The sequence below is a fragment of the Physeter macrocephalus genome, chromosome 8, assembly GCF_002837175.3.
Source record: "Physeter macrocephalus isolate SW-GA chromosome 8, ASM283717v5, whole genome shotgun sequence".
NCBI lineage: Eukaryota > Metazoa > Chordata > Mammalia > Artiodactyla > Physeteridae > Physeter > Physeter macrocephalus.
Window position 1 is genome coordinate 145,771,595 of NC_041221.1, and position 27,635 is coordinate 145,799,229.

Consider the following 27,635-nt stretch of genomic DNA (forward strand, 5'->3'; position numbering starts at 1 on the left):
AGCCATGGCCGCTGAGCCTGCGCGTCCGGAGCCTGTGCTCCGCAACGGGAGAGGCCACAAAAGCGAGAGGCCCGCGTACAGAAAAAAAAAAAAAAAAAATCCACCCTCCTCAGAAGTGAGTTCAGTTATTAAATCCCTAAAACCTCAGTGTGAATAAGCTTATCAGTTGTCAGGAGAAGGGATGAGCAGTACAGGCTCCAGATTCCTAGGGAAGAAGATTGTTGAAGAGAGGGAACACAGGCCAAAAGGAGGAGAAAGAACCAGAAAGTGAGGCCCATGGGATTACAAGATGCTAAGATGCTGTCATACCGTACGTCTAAAACACTCTGATGCTGGCAATTCCATTGTTGGATGGGATATTGCAGATGATCTAGATCAAGAATCCCCAAACCTGGCTGAGTATCAGCATCAGCTGAAGAATCTTTTAAAATACAGAATGCTAGGCTCTACCCTTAGTGATTAAGATTCTGTAGTTCTGGTGGCACTTGGGTATCTGTATTTTAAAAATTTCCCTATGATGGGTGTAGCAACTGGAAGAGAGCCCAAGGGAGGTTTCTGAGATGCTGATCATATTCTGGTCCTTGATCTAGGTGATTACCTTGATCTAGGCTCGTTACACTGGTGTATTTGATTTGTGAACACTTGTTGAGCTGTACACTTATGATACATGGATCTTTCTTATGTCCTGTTTCACTAAAATATTCAAACAAACAAACAGAAACCAAACTTCTTTCCAAGTGATTCTGGTGTTAGGTGAGCCAGCCTACCTAGTATTTCTCAAAGTGCAGCCCTTGGCCCACCTGCTTCAGAAATGCTTGAGGTGCTGGCTAAAAATGCCAATTCCAGGCGTCACCCAAGACTTTCTAAATAAAAAACTCCGGAGGTGACAGCCAGGAGCAGGTCACTTTATAAACATGCTCCCCAGGTGATTTTGCATAATCTTGAATTTTAGAACCTCTGCTATCTGATGCCAGGGGGTCAAGAGAGAAACTTCAGCCATCACAGCTTTCCCTGCAGCCGACTCCAGGGTAAGAGACACGAGAAGGGAACACCTGCCGCCCCAGCCCACCCCATACCCGTAGAGTAGCTCACCTAGCCTAAATCCAGAGGATCCTGGAGAAAGTCCACAAATCTTCCTAGAATTTCCCTAATGCAATCTGGATGGACCCCTAGGCCAGGCCAGGCAGGGGGCAAGGGGGTGGGGTGATGTCATTCCCCTTTTGCAAATGCACCTGAGCTGATCCAGGGCATTGGTCCTAATGCCAGGGGCACTGGGATAAGTCCTGTCAGAACACCAAGTTCCTAAAGAGTTTGGCGAAGAGCTCAGGCTTTAGAGTGGGACACAGGTATTAGAATAACCAGCTCTTCACTGGAGGCTGTACAGTTTCAAGCAAACCAATACAATCCCCATACCTGTTTCATTTGTAGATGGAGCTAATGATCCTGCTTCCTAAGGTTGTGGCAATGAGTTTAGGTAACATACACACAGAGACTGGCGCATAGCAGAGTCCTTATAGCAACAACTACCAGCATGTGAATGGCAGCCATCACTGATGGGGTGCTTAGTATGAGACAGCTAGGGGTTAAAATGCTTTCATATCCATTAAGTAATTTACTCCCCAAACCAACTCAAGGAGGCAGATGATACTATCTTCATTATTTCAAAGATGAGGAAAAAGCTCAGAGGGTTTTAGTAATCCACCCAAAGTTACACAGCTCGTAAATGACAGAGCTGGGGTTTGAACCTGAGCTGCTTAGTCTAAAAGTTGAGGTTAAAACTATCAGGCTGTAGTAATAATAATAGTAGTGCTAGTAACTCGGGTTAATTGACCACCTTCTGTAGGTCAGGCACTTTTCTAAGCAAGCACTTGATATTTAATTCTCATTTAATCCCTACAACAGTGCAAAGGCACAGAGAGGTTAAATAATTTTCTTAAGGTCATCTGGCTAGCTAGTGGCATAGCTGGGATTTGAACCCAGGCAACTTGATGCCAGAGTCCATGCTTTCAGCTGTGATGCTGAACTGCCTCTTGAATTCTTACCATTATTTTCGAAGTTCCAAAAAGTGACCAGAACTAGGATGCTATTCCATGACTAGATTTTGTGAGGCCGCACTTGTCTCGTGGTGGTCCCTGCTCCTTAACCCTGTTAAAATGTCCCTCTCACTACCCCAGAGAGCCCCCTGCTGGGATCTCCATCCCTGGAGTCAGTCTGGCTGGGCCATCAGCGCTGGTTGTCCCGGGGAAGTCCCATTCCTCACCATTACAGGAGCAGTTCCTCTCCAGGCGGTGCCGCGGGGTCAGGATGCTGAGCCTGGCTGTGCTGTACGTGGGCCCAACCCTGGGGTCCAGGTGCACGGTCTCTTGGCAGATTTGTCCCTGGCAGGTTGGCCCCTGGCAGGGCACCACAGCCATGGCTGACCTCATCTGAATTCCCACCGAGTGTTCCATCTCCTTGGCTGAGTGAGTGATGATGGATGCCAGCTCCTGGAGTTTGGAGAAGGTCCCCGAATGCCCCTCAAAGACCAGGAGCACGTCCACCCCAGCCATGGCCTCTGCAGGCTGCAGGCTGGCCAGGTGGATGTTGGCTCGTTTGATGTCCATCCTGTTGCTGAGGAACCTCTGCAGGTTCCTCCAGTGGTCACTCACCAGCTCCTCCGGGGTGAGCTGGTGGAAGCCCATCCACACGGTCTGCTGCAGAGCCTCCCGCCCCACATGCCACACGTGGACGTGGACCCCGGCAGTGGTGGAGAAGGTCCCATCGCTGACCATGACGTTGAACGTGTAGCGGCCCTGAGGCAGCCCCTGGGCGGCAATGATCTTGCCATCAGACGCGCCCACTGTGAAGCGCCTGCCCAGGCTCTCCTCTCCTGCCAGGCTGTAGGTCAGAGTGTCCTGTGGGTCTCGGTCTGTGGCGTGGATTTTTCCCACCATGCCGCCCTGGAACTCCTCCTCCCCGATGGTGATGAAGATCTCCAGTGGGAGGGCGGAGGGTGGGTAGTGGCTCTGCTCCCTGACGTGGACGCTGACCGACGTGGAAGATGAGAGGGGTGGGGTGCCGCTGTCTGACACCTGTGGGTGAAGCGGGCACAGAATTACCATAGGACCGCGGCTGTTGGGGCCTCCCCGGGGAGCCACGTCCCTCTGCTCCAGGGCAGGCTCAGCGTGTTGTCGCATTTGAAAGGGAAAATCATAACTCCAAAAGCGCTGAGGGCTCTGTGGAGGGAGTTACATCCCACATCACTGGTGTGGGTGGTAAAACTTAACTGCACCTTCCATCTGACACTTCTCTGAGCCCGTCCTAAGCCTCTCCAGCCACACGCGGCCTCCTACCTCTTGAGCTTCTCTCATTCTGTCTCTTTCCTTAGGAGGGTCATCAAAGGTCTCCTAGTGATTCTAGGGTACACCCTTCATGACCCCTGCCAGCCTAAGGGGGTTCTCTTACTCCTCTTTACTATGTGACTGGGGTCGGGGTCGGGGTGGGCATGTCTTCTTCAGCTCAGCCAACAAATATTTATTGAGTGCCTTGTATGTGCCAGGCCCTCCGCTATGATCAGGAGAAAAGAGAGGTGAGGAGAAGAGGTGACAGACAGGGAACAGCAAGCATCAGGCCCTCTGGTGGGAAAGAATGCTCAACACAGCAGGAAGGGACCACTGCTGCTGGAGGAGCGGGCAGGGCCGAGGGCCAGAGGTGAGTAGAGAGGGAAGCCCAGGCTGTCGCTGATGGGCTGAGGAGCACAAGGTTGGATTTAAGTCAGGCCCGAAAAGCCACTGCAGGTTTGAAGCAACGTGACCTCACTTAAGCAAGGAAAGATTGTAAATTAGAAATGCCTTTCCCTTGCACATTTCACCAAGCATCTCTGCAACTTTCTGTCTGGACTTAGCAAGGAGGAAGCTTTCCTTCCTCTCCTCAGTAATGTTATCACTTTCTCAGCTGTCAGCAGGGTCTTCACGGTTTTCCCTACGGTAATATCTTGTTCATGTGGATTCGCTTTGAGTGCAGGAGAAAGGTGCAATATTACACCTACTGCTGGGAATTGTGCATAACACTGATGAGATATAAATAGCAACAGGAATAATTAATATTACTACTAAGAATAATATATAACTAATATTAGCTGAGTACAAACTGTGTGCCAGTCACTTTTGAATGCTTTAAATGCATGATCATAGTTTATCTTTCTTATGAGGTAAGTACCCTGAAGTGTCCTATTTTAAAAAAATATAACTGAGTCTCAAAGAGGTCAAGTGACGTGCCCAAGGTCATACAGCAGGTAAGGCCAGAGCAGAATCTGAACTTCTTGTGTTCATAGCCCGTTTCTTTGCTGGCCTATAGTGCCTCCCAGTGAACGGAAGAGGAAATACAAGACAAATGCAAGAGAGAGTGATGATGCCAATAGTTACTGAGTGATTGTCTGGGCCAGTATACAGAGGTCAGGAAGCTGTTGCCTCCCTAGACAATCACACCTATGCCCTTGGCTTTTAGGACCCTCTATATTAGCCCACACCTGTCCTCTGAGACTCCCATTCCCAGCTGCTTATTGAACACCTCTCCTTAGATATTTCATGGACACCTGAAAGGTAACATATGCTAAGCAGAGCCCTCATTTTACCCCATAAACCTGTCCCTCCCCCACCCCAAGTCTTTCTCATAAATGGCCCTACCATCCAGACTTTACTGGAGCCAGGAACCAGGGAGTGGTCCTGATTCTTCTCTTTTCTCTCTCTCCTCATATCCAATCCACCACCGACTCCCATTTATTTCCAAGCAAAACCTGTCGCAGATATGTCCACTTGTTCATCTTCACCATCACCTCAAGATCTCATCACCACTACCTCCAGCTTAGATGAATTCTCACTGGTCTCCCTCAACCACTCCTGCCCCCTTCAACTGACTTTCTCTAGAGCTTCAAAAACAAGCCTCCTGAGACACAAGAAGGGTCACTTCTCTCTTTGAAACCCTTCAATCACTTGTAACTGCACTTCGATTAGAATCTAAAAGTATTATCAAGGCTTATCATTAGGATGACTCTACTTCCTGGTTACCCCAGGACAGTCTTGATTTTCACCTTTGTGGATCACTTATCACCAATTAACTATTTTTAGTGCCGCTCTCACTCTCAAGAGCATCACAGTTTGGGCCTCAAATAACACAGTCATCCAAGCTATGAGACCCCATGATCCACCCAACCCATCTCTTCAACTTCATTCCCACCAATGCTAACCATGCGCTGACCACGTGGCAACACCTCAGGTCACTTCAAGCTCTTTCCCACCCTGGAACTTGGTCTCATCTTGCTCTTCCTGCCTGTGATGCTCTCCCGCCCACTTTCCACATGGCCAGCTCCTCAGATCTCAGCTCAAATGCCCCCTCCTCACAAGGGCAGCCACCCTCTGAAAGTGTCTCTCTTGTGCCTTATGAGCCTCCTGTCACTTTCTTCATCTGTTTATTGCTTATCGCCATAATTAGAATCAAAAGCCCACGGGGAGGGGCTTCCCTGGTGGTGCAGTGGTTGAGAGTCCGCCTGCCAATGCAGGGGACGCGGGTTTGTGCCCCGGTCCGGGAGGATCCCACGTGCCACAGAGCGGCTGGGCCCGTGAGCCATGGCCGCTGGGCCTGCACGTCCGGAGCCTGTGCTCCACAACGGGAGAGGCCACAACAGTGAGAGGCCCGCGTACCGCAAAAAAAAAAAAAAAAAAAAAAGCCCACAGGGATGGGGATCATCCCCTTATTTCCCCTGCTATATTACTATCAGGTAGCATGCCATATGATAAGTACTCATATGGCACTCATATGGCATATGATAAGTACTCATAAATGTTAAGTATATGATAAGTACTCATAAATGTTTGTTGAATGATGATAAGTACTCATAAATATTTGTTGAATGATGAATGGCTGGCTGGCTGGTTGGCTGGCTGAATGGATGACTACATCATCGTGAGCCCAGAGAAGTTCACAGAATAGTAGGATCCACTAGATTTGAGATTTAGGAAAGGGATTTGGGGGAATGAAATGAGGGAGAAATGTTTGATCACCATCTTGGCCACTTTTCCTTGGGCAGTTCTCATACAACCCATATAATATCACTATAATCCTCTCCATGTATGTATATGTTCTCTCATTTGACCCCTGCACTGAAACTGTGGGTAATCATGGATTAGTGGATCCATGGATTAGTCAAATTCATTTCACCTGCCTTCACTAAACAAGGTCATTTAAAGACTTGCATCTGCGCATATCCTAAACAATAAGATGTTTGCCAGAGTTATTTTCCAGGACTTGGAGTCAACCATGACTAGTTGGAGTTGAGCTGGTTAAGACTGGGTAGGACCGCTGACCCTTTAACTGGGCATGCCCAAGGGTCTGCTTGGTGACCTTGACGTCAGAGGGCAGAAAACCCTCAGATAGTGCTGACTGCCTCCATTTTTGAACGTGCAGAGGCCTGTAGCTTAGTTACACCTGCGGCAGAACTATGATTACTGCACCTTTTTCCAGTCACCTTTCCCCATGATCCCCATGCTCCCCACAGCTCAGACTGCCCTGCTCCTTTATTCTTTATTTCATAAATGCCCCAAGCCCCTTGCCTTTTGGGAGGGGGTTCTGAGACTTGTTCTCCTATCTCCTTGCTTGGCTGCCTTGCTAACAAACCCTCTCTTTACTGCAGACTTCGGCATCTCAGCATTTCAGTTTGCTGCGCGGTTGGACAAACTGAACCTGGTTCGATAACAGCACCAATTCTCTGAGGTAGGTCTTTAAAAAGACTTGAGGTTCAGAGAGCTGTCCTGGCCAAACTCAAGGAGTTAGAGACAGGGTGAGGGAGTTTTTGTTCTCTCTGGGAGCAGGGGAGGAATTAAGAGCTTGGAGTCAGAATGCTTGGGTTTGAAGCAGCCCAGCTCTACCACTTATTAGTAGCATTACTTTCAGCCAGTAACTTAACCTCTGGGTACCTCAGTTACCACATTTGGAAACTGGGGGTAATAACTGTACTCACTGTAAAGCATGTTGTGGGGATTTAATGCAGTGATGCCCGTGAAGCACTTAGGCCAGTGCCTGGCACAAAGGAAGAGAGTTCTGTGTATTGTTTTTTCTAATAAGAGAAGCACTGGTGGTGCTTTTGTCAGCACATTTTCTGTCCCCGTGGTCACCACCGGTGGCCCAACGCAGCTCTCACCTCGATCTGAAGCTGATACCATTCCTGGACTCTCTTGCTCAGGCCTGCAGTGGTCACCAGCCATCCGTCCGGGGTCACTCGGAAGGCAGAGCCATTGTTCCCCTTGGTGATTCGGAATGAGTAGGGGGGACCATTCTCTGGGGAGTCCGGGTCACTCAGGATCAGTTGCAGGACTTTGCTGCCAATGGGGGAGTTTTCCTGAGACCAAGAGAGACAGGAAATCAAAGAGCAAAATGAGTCCCAGTCCTTTCTTTCACATCTTTCTGGGTCCCCTTCTCTGGGATGAGTCCTCAGCACTCTGGCTGCTCCCAGGTCATGTCTGCATCTTGAGATGTCATTCATTCATTCTGCCCATCTGTGAATTAGTTGTTGACTTTTGAACTTCCTGAGGGCAGTGCTGGTTTTTAGAAACAAAGCCCATTGGGGCTGGAAGGGTCTTTAGAGTCCCTTTATCCTATAGAGGTGACTTGCCGAAGTCATATAGCTGATGACTCATGTATATAAATTAGTGCCTGGGGTCCATGTGGGAATTTTGTGATTCATAGGGTCCATTGAAAACCTATAAATGGTTTTCTGATTAGAGGACCAATGAGAAAATTCAAAGATGATAGGAATTAACAGAAAAATGGATCCCCTGGATATTGTTCCAGTCATTGTTCTATAACACGGAAATTCAGTATGCTGTAACACAGTGGTTGTTAACTGTCTTTTTTAGCATCAAAACCTTATCTACAAACAGTATCTTATGAGCAGAAACTGGTAGTTGCCTATCCAACAGGCATTCTTTCCTTCCTTTCTTACAAAACCCTACTTTTGTTCAGGTGTTGGGTGGCAATATCCTCAGCAAAGATATACCCCTTCTCCTAAGAGGAGACGGACTATGATTGGTTTAAGTCTGTTACAATAATCTGAGTCCCTGTGCCGGTTTTTGGATTTAAGGGTGATCGTGTAATCTATTTCTGATCATTGGAGGAGTCTACCAGGTGGGGGTTCTGAAAAATCTTCTTCTTTGATAAAAACAGATTCTGCAAAAGAAGTCCCCATCTGTTTGCCTTTGAAGATCGTTTAGCAAGGATGTGATGCTGGAGCTGCAGCAGCCATTTTGTTACCATGAGGGAGAAGGTACAGGAATTTTGAAGAAGGTAACCCAACGTTGTGATATCAGTTTCCTGCTGAAATAACCAATTCTGGAATAGAATTTCCCACTAGCAGACCTTTTGTTATGTAAAATAATAAGGCCTTATTATTTAATAAGTTTTTAGTCAGGTGATCTGTTATTTGCAGCCAAAGCATCCTAACTCATACTCGTGATACAAAACAGGTGAAAGTGGGGTGACCCTGGTTGATGCATAGTGCAACACAGAACTCTGTCCTCTTACCTACTTCCTCACCTCCCTCACCCCTTGCGGTCACAATTCCCCACGGAATCTTAAGACTCTCTCCAAATCCCATTCACAAACCATTAGTATGGTGGAAATAGCTTGGGATCTGGAAGATCTTCTGGGTTCAAATCCCAAATTTGCCACATTTTGACTGTGGCACATTTCTATACCTCCATTTAAAAAAATCTATAAAATGGGTACTGTCTACTTCCATATGGCTGTGTGAGTCCCCTATGAGATAATGGATGTGGACGTGCCTAGCACAGTGCCTGATAATTTTTAATTGTGTAATCCATAATCCCCTTCAGCAGACCGTGTTGCCATTAGGGATATCAATGCAAGGTCACAGTCATTGTTTGGGTGGGCTGGTATCAGTGGTGAGTGCCCCCCACTAGGAGGGATATGAAGGGAAGATGGATTCAGGATGCTTTGGGAAGCTTGAGCATACCTGGATGGAAGTGCTGTAGTTGAGCTGGAAGAATCTTGGTGGGTTGTCATTGACATCAGCCACTTGGATAGCGATGTCTGTGTCCTCATGCAGTGGGGGCTTCCCACTGTCTGTGGCTCGGAGCCTCAGGGAGTAGCTAGAAACCTACAGCAAGATGCCCAGGGGAGAGTTAGCAACAAGACCACTCAGTTCTGCCCCCTGATTCATGACTGATGTTTTTAGAAAAATAAGATGGAGACACTCCCCTATGCCCTCCCCCATTACTCTCCCATAGCCTTTTAAGGCTCAGGTTCTAGAGTCAGGCAGAAGTAGGTTTGACTTCCAGTTTAACCATTTACTAGCTGTGAGACCTTGGGAAAGTGACTAAACTTATGTGAGGACGGTATTAGGACCTACCTCCTAGGATTACTTTAAGGACCAAATGGCGTAATGTATGTACATCACTTAGCAAAGTTCCTGGCACAGAGCAGGTGCTCAATAAGTGATAACTTGTTGTAATGATCTGATGATCCCTGGTTAATAGAAGCTGGCCTGAGCTCTTTCAGGAAGGTTAAAGGTTACTCAGCCCCTCTCCTGCTGCTGGCCTCACAGGTCACAGGGGACCCACAGAGAAAAGGAGTGGGAGACCCTAGGGGCAGGTCTGGAGAAGTGTCAGGATGGGGTGTTGAATGCAGTTCACCCTCTGGACCTGCAGCAGGGCTATATTCTGCTCTGATGAGCTCAGATTGGGCCCCTCCCACATGACTCACCTGTTCCCAATCCAGGGCCTTGGCCACCTGTAGCTCCCCTTTCTTGGGGTGGATGGCAAAGTGCCCAAGCTGGTTCCCTCCTATGAGGCTGTAGTTGATGGCACTATTTAGGGGTCCATCTTCGTCAGTCGCTGACACCTGCAATAGAGGCGCGTGACAGTTGTAATTGGAGAGGCAAGAAGGAACAGAAAGGAATCTTGGCCCCTGGGAGTGTAGGGGGCACAGATATGTCCCTGCCCCATAGTGGGAAGCCCCCACTGCATGAGGACACAGACATCGCTATCCAAGTGGCTGATGTCCTTGCCCTTGGGCTGGCAATCCCTGGACCATGGTCGTCCTTGCCAAGGGAATCTCCTCATTTACATCCTAGTATGGATGTCAGCGTGCATGGTTGCTTCGTTTATCTATCCATTCATTCATTCATTCATTCATTCACTCATAACTGACAGGGTGCTAGGGTCCTGTGCTAGGAGTTGAGGAATGTGGCAAAATGAATAAGCCCTCAGGGAGCTTAATGTCTAATTTTATGGACAAGTCTAATTTGGGGCAAAATATGATCCACTTTATGGTGATAAATTTCACCTGGGGAGATTAGAAGAGGATTCATGAAGCCTTGAAGGCTTCTGGAAGTGGAGCCAGCATTCCAGGCAGAAGAAACAATATGAGCCCAGAGGTATGAAAGTACAGAGGATGTTTGGGGAAAGGTACCTCTTCCTGTGTGGTTGGAGCATAGGGTGCATGTCATGGGGTGGAAGATGAGAACCTCGAATGTGGACATACAGAGTTTGGTTTCACTCCACGAAGTGGGGAGCAATTACACGTTTAAATGCAAAGAGGTGTTGTTTGGTGTCCCCTCTCTTCCTCCCCTCCCACGCTGACACTCAGTGTCCCTCTGGCCGTGCTCTGGGTCCTCTCCCATGTCCCATTCTTTCAGTACCTGATCTAGATCTTACCAAACGTGGCTCTGAGAAATTTTATCATGAGAGAGTTTGGTTGAGTGGCTACAAGTCAGAGTCAAGTCTGTAGTGTATTAATTGATAAAATAATCCATGTTCATAGATGACTGGGGGAGGGGGGAGAGAAGAACCCACCCCAGAGTCCATGCCCCTCAAAAGTGCAAAATTGCAGATCCTTACTGTGAGCACAACATCACCCACGATGGCATTCTCTAAGACCCTCGTGCTGTACAGATACTGGGAGAATCTGGGCCGGTGTTCGTTGACATCAGTGATATTGACCACGATTGTGGTCATGTCACTGAGGGAGGCGGAGCCCTTCCGGCTGCACTCGATGGATAGGAAGTACTTGGGGCTTGTCTCAAAGTCCAGGCTCTCATTGACGTACAGGATCCCTGAGGAAACAAGAGGTGATGGGAGCATTGAGGCAGTTGGGACCACAAAGGCAGAGTACTGAGGGGGTCTTGAGCCACACCCCGGGAGAAACAGCTCAACTGGGTTGGGAGAGACAGACCTCCTGCATCATCTCCTCCATCATCTCACCTCCCTCTTCATTTTCTCTCTCCCATAGTCTCTCCCTTCCCCTCCATCTCCTCTCGTTTTCCTTATTACCATTCTCAACAGTAGAGTTTCCCTCATTTATTTCTGTATTATTTCATTGAAATCTTGTTTAATTCTATAATATTGACTCTATCTCATGTAGATCTGTGATAACCCTGTAGAGCAGGAACAAGTGTGATTTCCATTTTCTAGGTAAGTCGGCTGGTGCTCCTAACATCTACGTGACTTGCCCAAGCTCAGTCACCTAGTAAATGACAGAACTTAGATTATAGAGTTTTATGATACCCAAAGCTGTTTAACAAATTATTAGGGCAGAGATTTATTATTCTGAACACTGGAAAGTAAAAGAACAAGGATTTGTCCTGTCATTCCTGGATAACTGAATGGTTAATGGTAGAAAACTCTTCTTCATAAAATAATTCCAGTTAGTAAATGAATGAGGAATGATAAGGTTAGAAAAATCACCATTTTGCAGCCCCTAATGAAATAATATATCTGGGAAATAATCATTAAAGGCTGTTAAAACCATTAGAAGAAGAGCTGGATGGATCAGGCTGACAACCCCCGAACCCACCATCAATCTGGACCTCAGAAAAAAGAACCAATCAGCCATTATGTGCCTCCTTATGTGGTGCAAAGGAGAGCCCAGCATCATCTATGAAGCTTTGTTGGCAAAAATATTGAGCTTGAACTGCATCAAGGTCTTTGATCCAAATGTCATTTATAATAAATATAGGGGCTAGCGGGATATGTTATATGACACCATAAAGATACAACTAGCCAATCCAAAATTATTTTAAAAATCCGGCCTCACACACGACCCCAATATTTCATTAAATAAATGGAAGCAGGAAATAAAGAGGGAGAGGAAAACGTTAGAGGTTAAAAGAGGCTTAAGATACTGCCTATCAACCAGATGCAATATGTGGACATTTGGGGGATGTTGACAAGCAAATCAACTTCTAAAACTCATTTATGAGATAATCTGAAAAATTGTCTGGCTGGGTATCGGATTGTATTAAGGAATTATTATCTTTGGGGTGTGATAATGGTATTATGGTTGTGTTTATACAAGGAGTCCTTACCATTTAGAGAGAGATACACACCAAAGTATTTACAAACCAAATGATATCATGTCTGGGATTTGCTTTAAAATAACTCAGCAGTGGGTGGATATGGGGGGCAAAGATGAAACCAGACTAGACAAATATTGATAATTACTGAAGCTGGGTGATGGGAACATGGGGTCCATTATACTGTTCGTCTATTTTTTATATGTTTAAAGTCCCTGTAATAAAAACTAAAAAAATACTGCTCAACAGTAAGGCGGCTGCCTTAAGAGGTAGAGCGCACCGTTGCAGAGGTGTTGTGGTGAGGAATCCACATGGAGCCTGGTCTGACCTGAGCAGCCTCTGAATCCTCCCTTCCGTGGGATTCTGGGAGTCTGACTTAGATCCTTCTGTGGCTAGGATAGAAGAGAGCCGGTTTCCTAGTTCTCTGTCTTTATGAGACTAAGGGAAAATTCGGGGGTCCCCGGATGTTTTGGGAAGGCTTTAGGAGGGAAGCAGGCAGCCTTGCCTTGGGCTGCTTAAGCCCCAGATTCTAGCAAGTGCTTCGTGCCTCGGCAGCCAAGGATGGAGGTTGCTTCAGCCTCCTGGGGTTGGGTGTGAGCCAGGACTATGAAGCTGCAAGCTGGGAGGAGAGAGTCCTCAACAGAGTCTTTGGTGGGGATGTAGTGGAATAAGGGGTGTTTCCATATAAGCTGGCCCCATGCTGCAAGAAGGGACTTGGTACCTGGAGAGATGGAGAGTGAAGAAGGGGCTGAAGGATCCTGGGGAGGGGCTATGGTATGCGAGGAATCCAGTGTTCCCCAAGTCTGTGTGTGTGTGTGTGTGTGTGTGTGTGTGTGTGTGTGTGTGTAGTGGGGCGTGCTCCCTCACCTGTGCGGGCATCCAGGCGGAACCGGCCCTGCTCGTTCCCGCTGACCACGCGGTAGCTGGTCTTCTCGGCGCCCGGGCGAGTGAGGGTGGCCAGCCGCAGAACCTCCGTGCCACGCTGGGCATCCTCGGGCACCTGCACGCTGTGCTCGGTGTTCAGGAACACGGGCAGGTATTCATCCAGGCCCACCACGGAGATGGTGACGGTGCCCAGCGTGGACAGCGGTATTGGGGTGCCCAGGTCAGAGGCACGGATGGTGAGCTCCAGTGCTGCCTGTGGCCTGACCCGCAGTGGCTTCTCCAGGCGGATCACGCCCGTGGTGGCCTCGATGGAAAACCGGCCTTCGGCAGAGTCCGTGAGAGAGTAAACCACCTGGGCATTGGTGCCTGTGGGGGGAGACAGAGCGCGTGATTCATACAGAGGGACCCTCCTCTGGCCCTGCCGGCCGCAGAGCTTTTAGCCAGAGGAGGGCCTGGCGGGCAGGGTCCCCATAAATGCTAACATGCTTAGGCTGTTAGCAGTGAGACTCTCTCATGTGAGGGTTCTTGACTAGGGTGGGGCTCAAGGCCTCATAGAAAGGTTCTTATGAAGGGGGGAGGGTTATTCTGCAAACGCTTAAGGATATCTGAAGCTGTTTATGTGGAGGTTAGGGTCCAGTGTCAGCTCACGAAATAAAAATTGTGCAAGATCAAAAGCACCCATAGTGAGTTCTTTGGTTGTGATAGAACAATCCTGTATCTTGATTGTGGTGGTGTTTGCATACGTATTCAAATGAGTGCATATAGAGACTGTGAAATCTGAATAAGACTGGAGTCCAATTACCAGTAATGTCCCAGGGCCAGTTTCCTGGCTTTGATATCATACTGCAGATGCTGCCTTTGGGGGAAGCTGGGTGAAGGGTGCTGGGCCTCTCAGTACTATTTTTACAACTTCCTATGAGTCTATAATTATATCAAAATAAAACAAAACAAACAAACAAAAAAACACACACCCACGGAAAGTTCTTAGTAAATCAAAGCATGTAGTGTTTTTCCAGCTCTGACTCAGGTGCTATTATTTCCTTTGGTTGTGGACCAGATGAAGCAGTTGGCTCATGTGGGGACCATAGGGTCTGAAGAACACCAACATTTAGTGCTCAACCATGAGAGCCTTACCCAGTGGGAAAAGCACAGGCTCTGAGCCTATAGGGATTGAGTCTTATACACACGTGGGGACACACAGCCCTTTCATTGAATTTACATGAAATAAATGTGCATACCATGCACATTCTCCCATGTATGAATTTTCTGGAGAGAGAGAGAGAGGTGCTGGTCAGGCTACATTTGGAATATTGAGGTGGAATATTTGGGTTAGAATAATAATAACAGCTTTGAAGTTTTAATGGTTAATTTGTGCAAGGCCAAAGGACGAGTACTAGAAGAGAGGTGGGATTGGAAACACGAGATTGAAGAAACTAGGGCCCTTCTACCCAGAAAGGGAACCTTGAGGCTGGAGCAGATAGTCACCGTCTCCTAGTCTCTGAAGGGCTGTCATGGGCCAGGGTCTGGGAGATCTGTGTGGCTGCAGATGGCAGGACCGTGATTGACAGATGTCTGCTCCAAAAAGGTAACACTTGATCATTATCTGAGGTACCATGGAAAGAAGGGGCTGCCTAGGAAGTAGGGAGCTTCCTGTCCCTGGAGGTGTGCAAGCACTGGCTAACTGAGCATTTGCAGGGCCTTAGATGTTAGATGCCTTTGCACTGCTGTTTGCCCTCCCTAGGACCCCTGCGTTCCTCCAAAATCTCTCACCTTCCTCGATGCCAAGCTAAAACTCACTTCCTCTAAGAAGTCTTAAATTTACTCTGTTGGTGTCAAACAAAGCAGGGTGTTTTTTTTGTTTGTTTGTTTGTTTGTTTGTTTAATTAATTTATTTATTTTTGGCTGTGTTGGGTCTTTGTTTCTGTGCGAGGGCTTTCTCTAGTTGTGGCAAGCAGGGGCCACTCTTCATCACGTTGCGTGGGCCTCTTACTATTGCGGCCTCTCTTGTTGCGGAGCACAGGCTCCAGACGCGCAGGCTCAGTAGTTGTGGCTCACGGGCCTAGTTGATCCGCGGCATGTGGGATCTTCCCAGACCAGGGCTTGAACCCGTGTCCCCTGCATTGGCAGGCAGATTCTCAACCACTGCGCCACCAGGGAAGTCCAGCAGGGTGTTTTGATCCCTCTTTTATCACCATCATTATCTTCATCATTGTCATATCCTATGTTCCTCTGGAGACTTTGACCCTGAGGGTATTTTTTTACCCCACCTAAATTATAAAATTTAATTCAAGAAAATTGGATGTGTGTATATATATATATATATATATATATATACACACACATACATGTATATGTGTTTATATATGTATAAATATGTATATATATATACATATATCTATAGTTATAGAGATCTTCACAATGAAACACTTCATGATGTCAGAAGCTATAATTGGTGTAATATGGAATGAAGACTCCTGGATGAATCCAATTTGCCTTGTAAATAGTAAAAGGAAAAGATTTAACCCTAATGAAAACAATGTCATTAAAATTAAAATGCAAAATAAAATGTAAAATATTCCACTTCATTGACTAGAAAATTGATCTAAGAATTTAATAGACTTGATGGAGTTTGTGCCCTAAGTTTCTTTCTTGTGGCCAATTAATCAGAGTTGAATAATTCTGATTGGTATATTTCACATTAAATGTTTGTATTCAAATGTTCTTGAGGTTAAATGGTGGGATTGAAAGGGCTCCAGGTCTTAGTGGCAGTGAGAAACAATGAGGCTGAAATGCCCCATACCAGCTTTGAAACATTGCCAAAATCTTTCGTACCTAGCACTTAGGTATGCAGTTTGTGGACATTTTCTACTTGTACCTGTCTCTAGGCTCAGGAGTGAGGTATTGCCAGTCTCAGAGCAGCACAGAGAAAGCCATACCCTTGCCCAGGGTGACCCCGTAAGCAAATGGCCTCCAATCCTTCTCTTTCTCACCTTGGTCCGGGTCCCGGGCCAATACCACCGCAACAGGGGTCTTCACTGTGGTGTTGTCGAAGACTGCCACAGCACAGTGGCTGGGGAAGAACTGGGGGGCGTTGTCATTCACATCCTCCACGTGAAGGGTCACATCTGCCTGGCACGATTGGCCGCCTCCATCCGTCGCCTTGGCAACAAGGCTGTATGTATCCTTCTTCTCTCGGTCTAAGGCTGTGAGTGTGGTCAGCTCCCCTGGCCGGAGAAAGGACAGCAAGTGAGCTTTCTCTGGGGGCCATGACCCCAGCATGTGACTTCCTGATGTCTATGTGAGACAAACCCAGCCATACGGTGTGCTGTCACAGAGAAAAGGGGTCAGTCCTGTGTACAAATGGTTAGGAAAGAGGTTCAGTCTTATAGCTTCCACACCTGCTCGCCTCCCTAGTCACATTCCACCACCACATCCCCAGTTTAAGATCCACACCAACAAGCTACAAAGAGCCACAACATTTTAAAAGGCCAGTTAGGCAATTTCTAACAGCACATAAAATGGGTTTATCCTTTGGCCTGCAGTTTTACTTCTAGGAATGTATCCTATAGAATAATCAACCCAAGGATAAAATATACATATAGAGATATTCTCTGCAGCATTCTTTATAAATAGCAACATACTGAAAATATCCTGTGTCTTTCAAAAAGGTACTGGTTAAATATATTATCATTTAGCCGCATAGTAAAATACTATGCAACAGAAAAGGAATTATGATAGAGCTTTATGTATTGCCTTGTTAATAGCACCAAGATATTGCTATGAGAAAAAAGTCACAAAGTAGTATGCTACACAGAGATTTGGGGGATGTGTGGAAAACTGGTCTGATAGAATATATACGAAGAGTGCTTATCTTTGGGGGAGAGGCTGGTTATCATGAAGACTTTCCAATTTCCGCATAATACATGCCTACATGGTTTGAATTTTTGAATAATGAGCATGTATAATTTCCATACTCAGAAAAACCGCTGAGTTGTTTTTTTTTTAAGACCCCACCGATCATCCTGCAGCTGGACAAACAGCAACAAAGATTAGGTCACCTACTTGGGGTGACTCAGCATGCCCATGCTGGGGTCAGAAAGGGTGATGCTGTCTCCTTTTTATTTTATTTATTTATTTATTTATTTATTTATGTCTGCGTTGGGTTTCCGTTGCTGCGCACGGGCTTTCTCTAGTTGCGTCGAGTGGGGGCTACTCTTCATTGCGGTGCGTGGGCTTCTCACTGCAGTGGCTTCTCTTGTTGCGGGGCACGGGCTCTAGGTGCGTGGGCTTCAGTAGTTGTGGCTCGGGGGCTCTAGAGCACAGGCTCAGTAGTTTTGGCGCATGGGCTTAGTTGCTCCGTGGCATGTGGGATCTTCCCGGACCAGGGCTCGAACCTGTGTCCCCTGCATTGGCAGGCGGATTCTTAACCACTGCGCCACCAGGGAAGTCCCAATGCTGTCTCCTTCTATCCAGACAGCTTTCTGGGATACCAGCTCTCACCTGCCACCTCCCTGCTCAGGAATCTCCAAGGCATCCTTTGAGCTACTGATTCCAAGTCAAGTGTCAGCAGCTGGCTCTCTGTCACCTGGGCCTTCTGTGCTGTCCGTCTCCATACCCTTCCTTATAGCAGCAGGACAGGGATCCCTCATTTTCTAAAGGAAGCTGTCTCTACCCTGTCGTCTCCACCAGATGCTCACAGGCCAACCTCTCCCAAGTATTCGTGGTCTACTCTGCTGGGCTCTCTGTTTCCCACTCTCCGCTTTGTCCCCTAACTGATAATATTTGACAATGGAAACCGTATCTACTGAATTCTTATTATGTGCCAGACCTAGGCTAGATTTCTATATACTTTATTTGTTGGGATCCTTGCAACAATGCTATGAGATTTTATCTCAATCTGCAGCATACAATCTTGAGATCATGTCTTTGACCATGACTCTCACCTGCTTGAATCCTTTAATGGCTCTAAAGGTGGGATTTGGCCCCCCTGCTCAGAGGGCCTCATCCTTTGCTCTCTCTCCCTCCCCACCTTCTGTGCACCAATTTCTGGCTGTCTCTCAGGTCCTCAGATGTGCGTGCTCTTTCCCAAAACAAGGTCCTCATATAAAATCTCCTTCTGCCTTGAATATCCATCCCTACCACCCCCTTATCCCCGGCTACATTTCCTCAGAGAAGTTTTACTTAACCCTGATCCCAAATTTAAGTCCTCCTGTCAAACCTCCCCTAGCATCCTTCATTTTTTCTTAGCACACGTCAAACCACTGATTCAATGACTGCCTTTCCCACTGGATTGTAAAGACCTAGATCTTGTCTTATCAGTTTATGTCCTTTGCATCTAGTGAATGCTCGACACACAGTGCCAATATATGTTTGCTGAGCGGATGGATGGATGGATGGATAAGTAAATTCCTGTTTCTTTTCTAAGGAGCCTGGGTACTGGGCCCTGGTTATTCAGTGTATAAGTTCTTTGCTTGATCCTGCAGCTCAGGAAACCTACCTGTATGAGGATCCAGCTTAAATTCATCTGCCCCAGGACCATGCAGTGAATATGTGATCTGAGCATTGGTATCGGAGTCCAAGTCTGTTGCAGAAACTTTCAAAATGAAGTGTCCTAGAGGTACATCTTCACTGACTTTGCCAGTGTAGAGAAGCTGGAGATAGAAGACAAAGAAGAGGGGGATTATGGGAGATGTGCTGAGATTCAGAGAGAGGCAGAGTGACAGAGAGGGAGGCAGAAGCAGAGAGAGAGATTAGAGAGCAGAGATGGAAGGGGGTAGGGGAGAGAAGCGGAGAGAGGGAGGGAGGAGGACAGAATAAGATGGAACCTGCAAGGAAAATGGAGATTAAAAACAAGGAGAATGATGACAAGAGACATAGTCAGAAAAGCAAAGAATGAGAGAGAATTTCCACCATATGGAAGCTCACACTCAGGGCTAGAAGGACCTGCCGCAATCTGTTACTCCACAGGGGCCACATTGCAGAAGGGGTGGCACAGGGGAGAGGCTGGAGTTCCCTGAGAACCCAGTGCTCTTCCAGCTACTGGCTGTGGGCACAGCTTCCAAGCAAACCGGTCCCCCCACTGCATGGTGTGGGTGAACATGGACACCTGTACGTGCTCCAGGTGGGGGCTTTGTGCCTGGGGGGGCTGTGTGGAGACAGCCCCCAGGCCTCTTTTCCCTGGCTCTGGTGATGCTATTGACCACCTCTGAGAAGGACAGGGTGAACTTGGCCCCAGCCTTTTCCAGCATGGGGAGGGTGCAGGCTGGTTGGCAGGATGCTGAGGGGAAAGAAGAGGAAGGTGTGGCTACCATTCTCCCCCAAAAGGCTGCCCTTCTGAGACCGCCCCAAAAGTGGTCATCTTGGATCCTGCAAAGACTTTTTTCCATGCACCCCACTTGATAACCCAGGTTCTCTTTTTCTATTCTGCTTCTATGAGGTTGGAGCGTGGAAGACAGTGGAAGAAAAGGTGATAGGATGTATGATTTTTGTGTGTTCCAAGGTGTGTGTCCGTATGTATGTGTGTGGACAAATAAAGTATGAAGAATTGAAGTATATATATATTCACATGCATATGTAAGTATGTGTGAGTTATAGATGTACATTTGTGTATATGGATGGGTGTACTTATGGATGAATGTTGTGGGTATGTAGGTGTATGCTTATGTGTATCTTTGTATATATAATAGGTATTTGCATATTTATAGAGAGTTGTACATGATCCTTTGACTATGCGTGTGTGTGAGTACCTACGTATAAGTTTGCATTTATGTATATATACTGAATAGCTGGATTTTCTATAAATTTGAATTATGCTAATTTGATGTTATAAAATTTAAATGTTAATAGTTTAACTTTATCTGCAAACTTTGAAGTAATGCAAATCTCCCCAAAGTTAAAAATTATTTACTGTGTTTAAAAAAATATGTTTAAAAGCAATGCTACATGACAGTGGTTGTTGTTTTACGCCCTCTAAGAATATAGTTCCTCTCCTTACGCATGTGCACACGCACACACACACACACACACACACACCACTCAACATTTTCCTTGGGAAATTTAGTGTTGAATTACGTGAAGTCCTCAGGAAAGTCTCCCTTATCAAAAGTGTAACTGCCCTGTCTGCATGTTTGTTTATACATATAACCTGGAGTAGGGTCTCTGTTGCTCTGTATAACCTATCCATATGTAGGGATAGGCCCATATAGGCATGGCGAGTGGTGTGGGGCGTCTCTGGGGCAGGTCTCTTTGGATGTATTTGATAACAATGAGCCATGCTAACAAGCTGAGCAGTGGAGGAGCTTTCCCACTGGGCATAGCAGGCTGTTTGGAGAATGAAGAATTTACTTCTGGATATGTTTTGCAGAGAAAAGGATATTTTTATGGAGTGTAGGGGAAGAGGTATGGACCATGGGTCCTAAAGAGCTTGGTGACATCCCTTTGGAGGGGGCGGGAGGAATCACCTAGAATCGCCCTTGCCTAGGGCACTAGTCTGAGGCCAGCCAAGGAGAAGCAAGGGCAAGTGTGGTCAACGATGTCCAGTCCCAGAGGTGGTACCCTGAGTCCTTCTCCTTCCTCTTGCCCTTCACTCCAGCTTCCTTGCCTCTACGCCTCCCCCACCCTCACCAGGCTCTCACCTCTGAGCATTGCGGGCTGTTATCATTGATGTCCAGGACAAAGATCTCCACGAGGACTGAAGCCTGGAACTTGCCATCAGAAGCTGTGATTCGGAGCAAATACTTGGCCATGTGCTCACGGTCCAGGGTCTTCCTCGAGAAAATCCTCCACTCATCCCCAACTTGGCTGATGCCAAACTGGCCCAGGGGGTCTCCCTCTAAAAAGATGGGACAGAGTTTCCTGAATCCAAGCAACAGGAACAAACCAGGCTTTGTGCCCTATGTGGCTGCCCACCTGACACTCTTTTTTAGGATTGTTGGGAAAGGCAAAAATTTCCTCCCTTAGCTGAGGACCCATAATTCTGCAACGAGTCAGTTTATCTGGTGTTATGAAGCCTCTACCAACTTCAAAGGCCTCCATTAAATGGAATTATCACTGCAAGAAACACTGCTCCAAAGTATGTGGCTGAAGGGCAGGTTTTTTATTTCTGTTCATTGGAAAGCATCGGAGGAAGTTAAAGGGAAGCAGATTGCAATTCTAGAAAAGAACCTTCTAGTATCTAGTATCTGTTCAACAGTGGAGGGGTAGGAAGTGATCAGTAAAAACTCTTTGCGGGGGCTTGCTTTGTGGCGCAGTGGTTAAGAATCTGCTTGCCAATGCAGGGGACACGGGTTCAAGCCCTGGTCCAGGAAGATCCCACATGCTGTGGAGCAACTAAGCCCGTGCGCCATAACTACTGAGCCCACGTGCCACAACTACTGAAGCCCGTGCACCTCAACGAAGAGTAGCCCCCACTCGCTGCAACTAGAGAAAGCCCGCACGGAGCAACGAAGACCCAAAGCAGCCAAAAATAAATTAAATAAATAAATAAATAAATACACTCTCTGAGGCTTTATTTTATGACTGTGGACACAGGCTAAGTGGAGGTTCAGATGGATCACTAGATTTGCTTCTGAGTTATCTTTCCTTGATACCAGTCACTGAGAGGAGATATGGATTTTTGAGATTCTAAGATGCCAGAGTCCTAAGATTAAACTCTTCCAAGGGTTGATGATATATTGACATTTATTATTCTATTATTCAGAGATTTTAAGACTTTTGTGTTTTTAAGAGTCTGATATTATAAGATGACAAGATTCTATTTCACTAAGACTCCATATTTCAGACAGCTCTGATCCAGGATCTGTCTCCAGGAGTCTATGATTCTTGGTTGGAACTTTAGGCTCATTAACTCTCCACCAGACATCTGTGATAGCAGAAGAAACCATGACTATGGGAATGGAATGACATGGTACCTGGGAGATGGGAAAGGGACACTGAGAAGTAAAGAAACTCTCTTTTAGCCACTGATTGGCTCATTTAGCCACTGGGCAGAGATTGGGGAAATGTAGGTTTACAATAGGTATCCACTGGGGAAAGCAGTTTGTAGGGTATGGTTTTAATCCCAGCCCTGATGCAAGCTTGGAGTGGGACCTTGGTTGAGTTTCTTCCCCTACCTGGGCTTTGGTTCTCTCATGTATGAAATGAGGGGATTGGGCTGGAATCATATCCAAGAAAGTGTTTTTGCTCCAACACTTAGGCCCTATGGTTGACTAGGCAGCGTTTTCTACTATGCACAACTTGCCCTAGGCAGAATACTACTCTACAAGGACAGTCACCTCACAGAGTTTTCATGGACCACACAACTGTTGATTCCCTCTCTGTCTCCCAGAAGCTAACTGAGAACAGTTGTAGAATCTCACTTCTAGTCTATCTACTCCATCTAAGGTAATAAGAAATCCTCTTTACAGTGCACTTTGCAATGTATAGGGGGCTCTCAAAGCTTTTTCAAGTTAGATCTTACCAGCATCCCTGTGAGTTGAATGAGAACAGGCATGCCAAGTCTACAGATGGAGCAGTTGAGGTCTTGGGAAGTTAAGTGATTTACCCAAGGTCACATTGCTAATGAGTGGCAGAGCCATGTCTTAGGGAACCTCTTGTTGGACTTTTTTCAATGCACCCCAGTGCCTCTGTTCCAAAATAGGTGTACTTACCTGTGATATAGCAGGTGACCTGTCTGTTCTGCTCAGAGATATCAGCATCCAAAGTTTTAAGAGTGGCCACAGGTTCACCAGGTTCGCTGTTCTCAACCACAGATCCTCTGTAGTCTTCAGAAGCAAATCGGGGGGCATTGTCATTCTCATCTGTAATGGAGACTTCGACTAGGACCTGAGAAGATAGCTGGATGGTCTGGCCATGGTCATAGGCCACCACATAAAAGTGGTAGATCTGGCTGGTCTCACAGTCAAGTTCCTGGAGTGTGGTGATCCAGCCAGTTTCACTGTCAATGGCGAAGAGCTCATGGATATTGCTGCCAGGGTCCACTGGCAGCCTATAGCTCACCTGGCCATCATTCCCAGTGTCCTGATCATTGGCAGTCACTTGAATGACTGAGGTCCCCACTGGCATATTCTCAGTGAGAACAGCCTTATATGGATCAGCCTCAAATACAGGCCTGTTGTCATTGACATCCTTCACTTGGATGTTGACAGAGACCAAGGAACCCAAGTAAGTGTCATTATGGGGGCAATGTGCCATCAAATCAATCTGGTACCATTTGCTGGACTCATAATCCATGGCCTTCCTCACCTTTAGAACCCCTGTGTTTTGGTCCAAGGAAAAGATGCCATCCTTGTTGCTCTCTGGTGTGGTGCCCTGCACTAGACTATAGATGACTGGATCTTGGGCTGCCACTGCTTTAACAGAACCAATTTCAGACCCTTCTGGAAGGTCCTCCGATGCAGAAAAAGTATATAGAGGTTCAGAAAATTTGGGCAAGGATACTTCATTAGGAACCACCTGAAGTCGTAACAGCATGAGAGAGTTCCAGTGAGGAGGGCCCCCATCTTGGGCTTTGATTTTTAAGTCAAAGGCCCGATTTTCCAATCCCACCAGGCTCTCTTTCACCTTGACAACACCAGTGGTTGGGTTAACTTCAATGACCTCTTCTTCCAAGTCCTCCACTGAGTCCACTGAGTAGGTGACATCTGCATTCCGACCTTCGTCTGCATCATAGGCCAGCACCTGGATGACTGAGAAGTCTTTACTGACGTTGGATTGAATGGATACAGTGTACTCAGATGCTTTGAACCGTGGGGGGTTGTCATTTTCATCCGTGAGAATGATCTTCACAGTGCAGAAGGCCACTCGTCCTCCTCCATCGTGAGCCATGACCTTAATAGCAATGACTCTTTCTGTGGAATTTTCCCGATCCAATTTCTGCAGAGTGGTGATCTGGCCACTGGGGTTTATGGAGAACTTCTCACCTGCTAGTTTATTGATGATGGTGTAGTCTACAGTGCCATAGGAACCACTATCTTTGTCTATGGCTAACAACTCAATCACCTTGGTTCCCACCTTAGCATTCTCGGCTAATTCTGCCTCATAAACATGCTGCTGGAACTCTGGGCTGTACTTGTTGGCATTTGTAGTATTGATATACACAGGCACAGTGGCTCGGAAGACCCCATCAGAAGCACCTACCCTCAGATTGTAAGAAGAGTACAAGTGCTTTTTGCAAAGGTTGAACATAGAAATTATTCCCGATGAACTGTTAATGGAGAAGTGCCTGTCCTGGTTGCCAGAAAGAATCAGGTACTCCAGGCGGGAGGCGTCCCTGCTGTCAGGGTCAAGAGCTTGGACTTTGAGAACCAGGTGTCCACAGGTTGCTAGCTCACTGACATTGGCTTCATACTGAGGTTGCCTGAACTCTGGGGGGTTGTCATTGATGTCAGAGACATTGACAACCACAAGGGTTTCGCCAGTTAGTGGGGGGTCTCCTCTATCCATGGCCCTGACCTTCACATTAAAGTGTTGTTGGGCTTCATAATCCAGCTCTTGAACTGTGGACATCTCCCCCGTGCTCCCATTGATCTGGAAGAATTTGGAAACATCCGATCCATCCTCTACAATCTGGTAAGACACATCACAGTTCTGACCTGAATCCTGGTCAGAAGCCAACAGTTGGATCACAGGAGTCTGAGCAGGCAAACCTTCTGAGATTGAAGTGGTGTAGACCAATTGAGAGAAAGTGGGAGGATTATCATTGACGTCCTCCACCAGGACTTCTACCGTGGCTTCAGAAAATGACCCCAGAGCTGTGTCTGTGGCTCTGACTGTGAACACATGTTTGGTCTTAGACTCATAGTCCAAAGGGCCTGTCACTGTTAGGACACCAGTCTTAAAGTCAGTGGTGAACAGCATCAAGGGCTCTTCCTCCACAATGTTGTAGATGAGCCGGAGTCCCTCTGGACTCCGGGCCTGGGTGTGGAGAATTGGGGTATAGAGTGTGATATTTTCAGGCACTCTGACTTTGTAGTAAGGACTCTGAAACAGTGGGTTGGATTTATTTCTCACGATGACAAGTACCTCTTCCTCAGTCTGGAGGGATGGGGTTCCTCCATCTCGAGCAATGACTTTGAGGTGATACTTATTTAGAGTTTGATAATCAAAGGGTTTCTTTAATGATATGTCCCCAAGATAGGGGTCGATTCGAAAATATCTGTAATCTTCTGCAAATGCGTATGTGACAGCACCATTCACCCCCAAGTCCTGGTCAGTGGCAGATACCTGAAAGAGGACGTCCCCTGGCTCTGTGCCATCTTGGATGATTGTGTGGTAGGGCAGATGTTTAAATTCAGGGCTATTGTCATTGACATCCTCAACAGTGACTTGGACCAGAGCCTGAGCCACCCGCTGAGGTGTCCGACTGTCCCTCAATTCCACCGCCACCTCATGAGTGTCCTGCTGTTCTCTGTCAAATGCCACACCTCTTGTCTGCAACACGCCTACTGATTTGACCATATGAAACATATCTGTGCCATTCAAGAGAAAGTAAGATAGGGTGTCATTCAAACAATTGCCCTGGGCACCAAGAATCACCAGCGCCTTTCTGTCCAGCAAATTCTCCTTCACTGTTGCCCTGTAGACATCCCGATCAAACTGTAAGCTTGTGTTAAGGGCTTGTGTCAAAGAAATTTTTACTAGTGCAGTATCTTGATACAGGCCATCGGAAGCCTTGATGATGAGCTCCCGAGAGACTCCCAGCAAAGCAGGATTCAACACAAATACGCGACCAGTAATGGGATGGATGGCAACAGCTTCATCAGCATTGCCAGTTTTGATGCTATAATTGACTTCTGAGTCATCGTCACTGGCCTGCACCATGAGGAGCTCCATACCCCGGTGGATGGGCTTCAGTACTGCTACTTCATATATCTGGTCTGAGAACCTGGGGGGACAGTCATTTATATTTCTGACATTGATTATGACCTGGGCAGCCGTGGGTGCAAATAAGACAGGGCTTCCTTGGTCATGGACATAGATGTTGAATTGGAAGGAGGGCATGCTCTCGTAATCCATCTCTAATACAGTGGTTAGGGTTCCCATGCTGGGATCGATTTTTAAAAACTTCAGAGCTTCTGGCTCCAGAATTTTATAGACCAACAAGGAATTAGCTTCTTTGTCACTGTCAGAGGCACGGATCACAAGGGGGTTGTTGTTTTCATCCACTATCATGCTGTTCAGTGCAGCTGCTTCACTAATTTGGCCCACAAAAGTCGACTTTGAGAACATGGGAGCATTGTCATTTTCGTCAATGATATAAACAAGAACCATGACATCAGTAAATGTACCTGCCATATTGCTGCCTCGGATTTTCAGCTGGTAAGATGAAATTTTCTCATGGTCCAAGTTCTTCTGGGTAGAAATGAGTCCAGAATATGAGTTCATGGAAAATACACCATTCTTGTTTCCCTCTCTTAACTCATAGGTAACTTCCGAGGAGCTTGTCGCTGAGATAAGGAGGATTGGGGAACCAACAGGGATTGATTCAGGAATCTCTACAAAGTACTCGGAGTTTGAAAAGATGGGGGCACTGCTATCTGAGGGGTAGACATGAATGATCACTGTAGCCAGGTCATGCCATTGTGGGGAGCCTTGATCTTCTGCCTTCACTGTCAGAGTATACTGGGCATGATTTGCCTGATCAAGTGTCTGTGCTAGAGTTATGATGCCTAGTAGGGCATTGATGTTGAAGAAACCTTCGCTGTTCCCTGAAACAAAAGACAAGATAAATTGAAGTTTACCACACCCTCAAGAGGTACCAACTAGGCTTTCTAGATCAGTAAAAGGCAATCACACAAAAGTTGGACAGGGCAAAATCCACATCCTGCACCACCCTGGATTTAATTATGATATAATGTGTAGGGTAGATATATACTTTACGAAATTCTTTATGTGGTGCTCATATTAGGTGCGCTATAAATGGAAGCTTCAATGATCACTAAGTGTTTGGGCTGCAACTTAAGCTATAAACCAAAGCAGTAGTAGGTTTTTGGAGCAAAGAAAGGAGACATACTTTGTAGGAAAAGCACACTCCACTCTGTATTTCAGTGTTGACTTTTACAGGACAAACTTCAGTTACATTATTTAGAATGTTAACCCATTCTTTACATAACTTGTAATAGCTTTGATTATATACTTGATAGATGAAAATTGTAAATATGGAGTCATAAATTGTCAAAACTGATACGGACTGGAAAAACCACCTTGTCTAGCCCTCGTATAGTCTATTGTGGGAAAGTCCATTGTCAGGCTTGGGAGTGAGTGGCAACAGGTTGAGTGGGGAGGGACTGGATAGCACACACAGATCTTGAGGCTCCTGATCAAATGCCCTTTCCACCACACCTAGATTTCCTAAACTTCAGGCATTCTCACACCGCCTTTACAATTTTTTTTAATATTCAGCCACTAC

At 46.7% G+C, this 27,635-nt stretch overlaps 1 protein-coding gene across 1 annotated transcript in view; it reads right to left on the minus strand.

Annotated features, from left to right (window-relative positions):
• FAT2 (FAT atypical cadherin 2) overlaps positions 1–27,635 on the minus strand; it is an 87,413-nt gene that overhangs the window by 19,826 nt on the left and 39,952 nt on the right. Inside the window, exons 10-19 of the mRNA XM_024121770.3 lie at positions 22,876–26,934; positions 20,863–21,059; positions 18,726–18,879; positions 16,219–16,452; positions 13,211–13,594; positions 10,890–11,104; positions 9,754–9,891; positions 9,005–9,148; positions 7,175–7,372; positions 2,261–3,071 (exon numbers count right to left, since the gene is read on the minus strand). Coding sequence (XP_023977538.1) covers positions 2,261–3,071; positions 7,175–7,372; positions 9,005–9,148; positions 9,754–9,891; positions 10,890–11,104; positions 13,211–13,594; positions 16,219–16,452; positions 18,726–18,879; positions 20,863–21,059; positions 22,876–26,934 — 6,534 coding nt within the window. The remainder of the gene's footprint in view (positions 1–2,260; positions 3,072–7,174; positions 7,373–9,004; positions 9,149–9,753; positions 9,892–10,889; positions 11,105–13,210; positions 13,595–16,218; positions 16,453–18,725; positions 18,880–20,862; positions 21,060–22,875; positions 26,935–27,635) is intronic.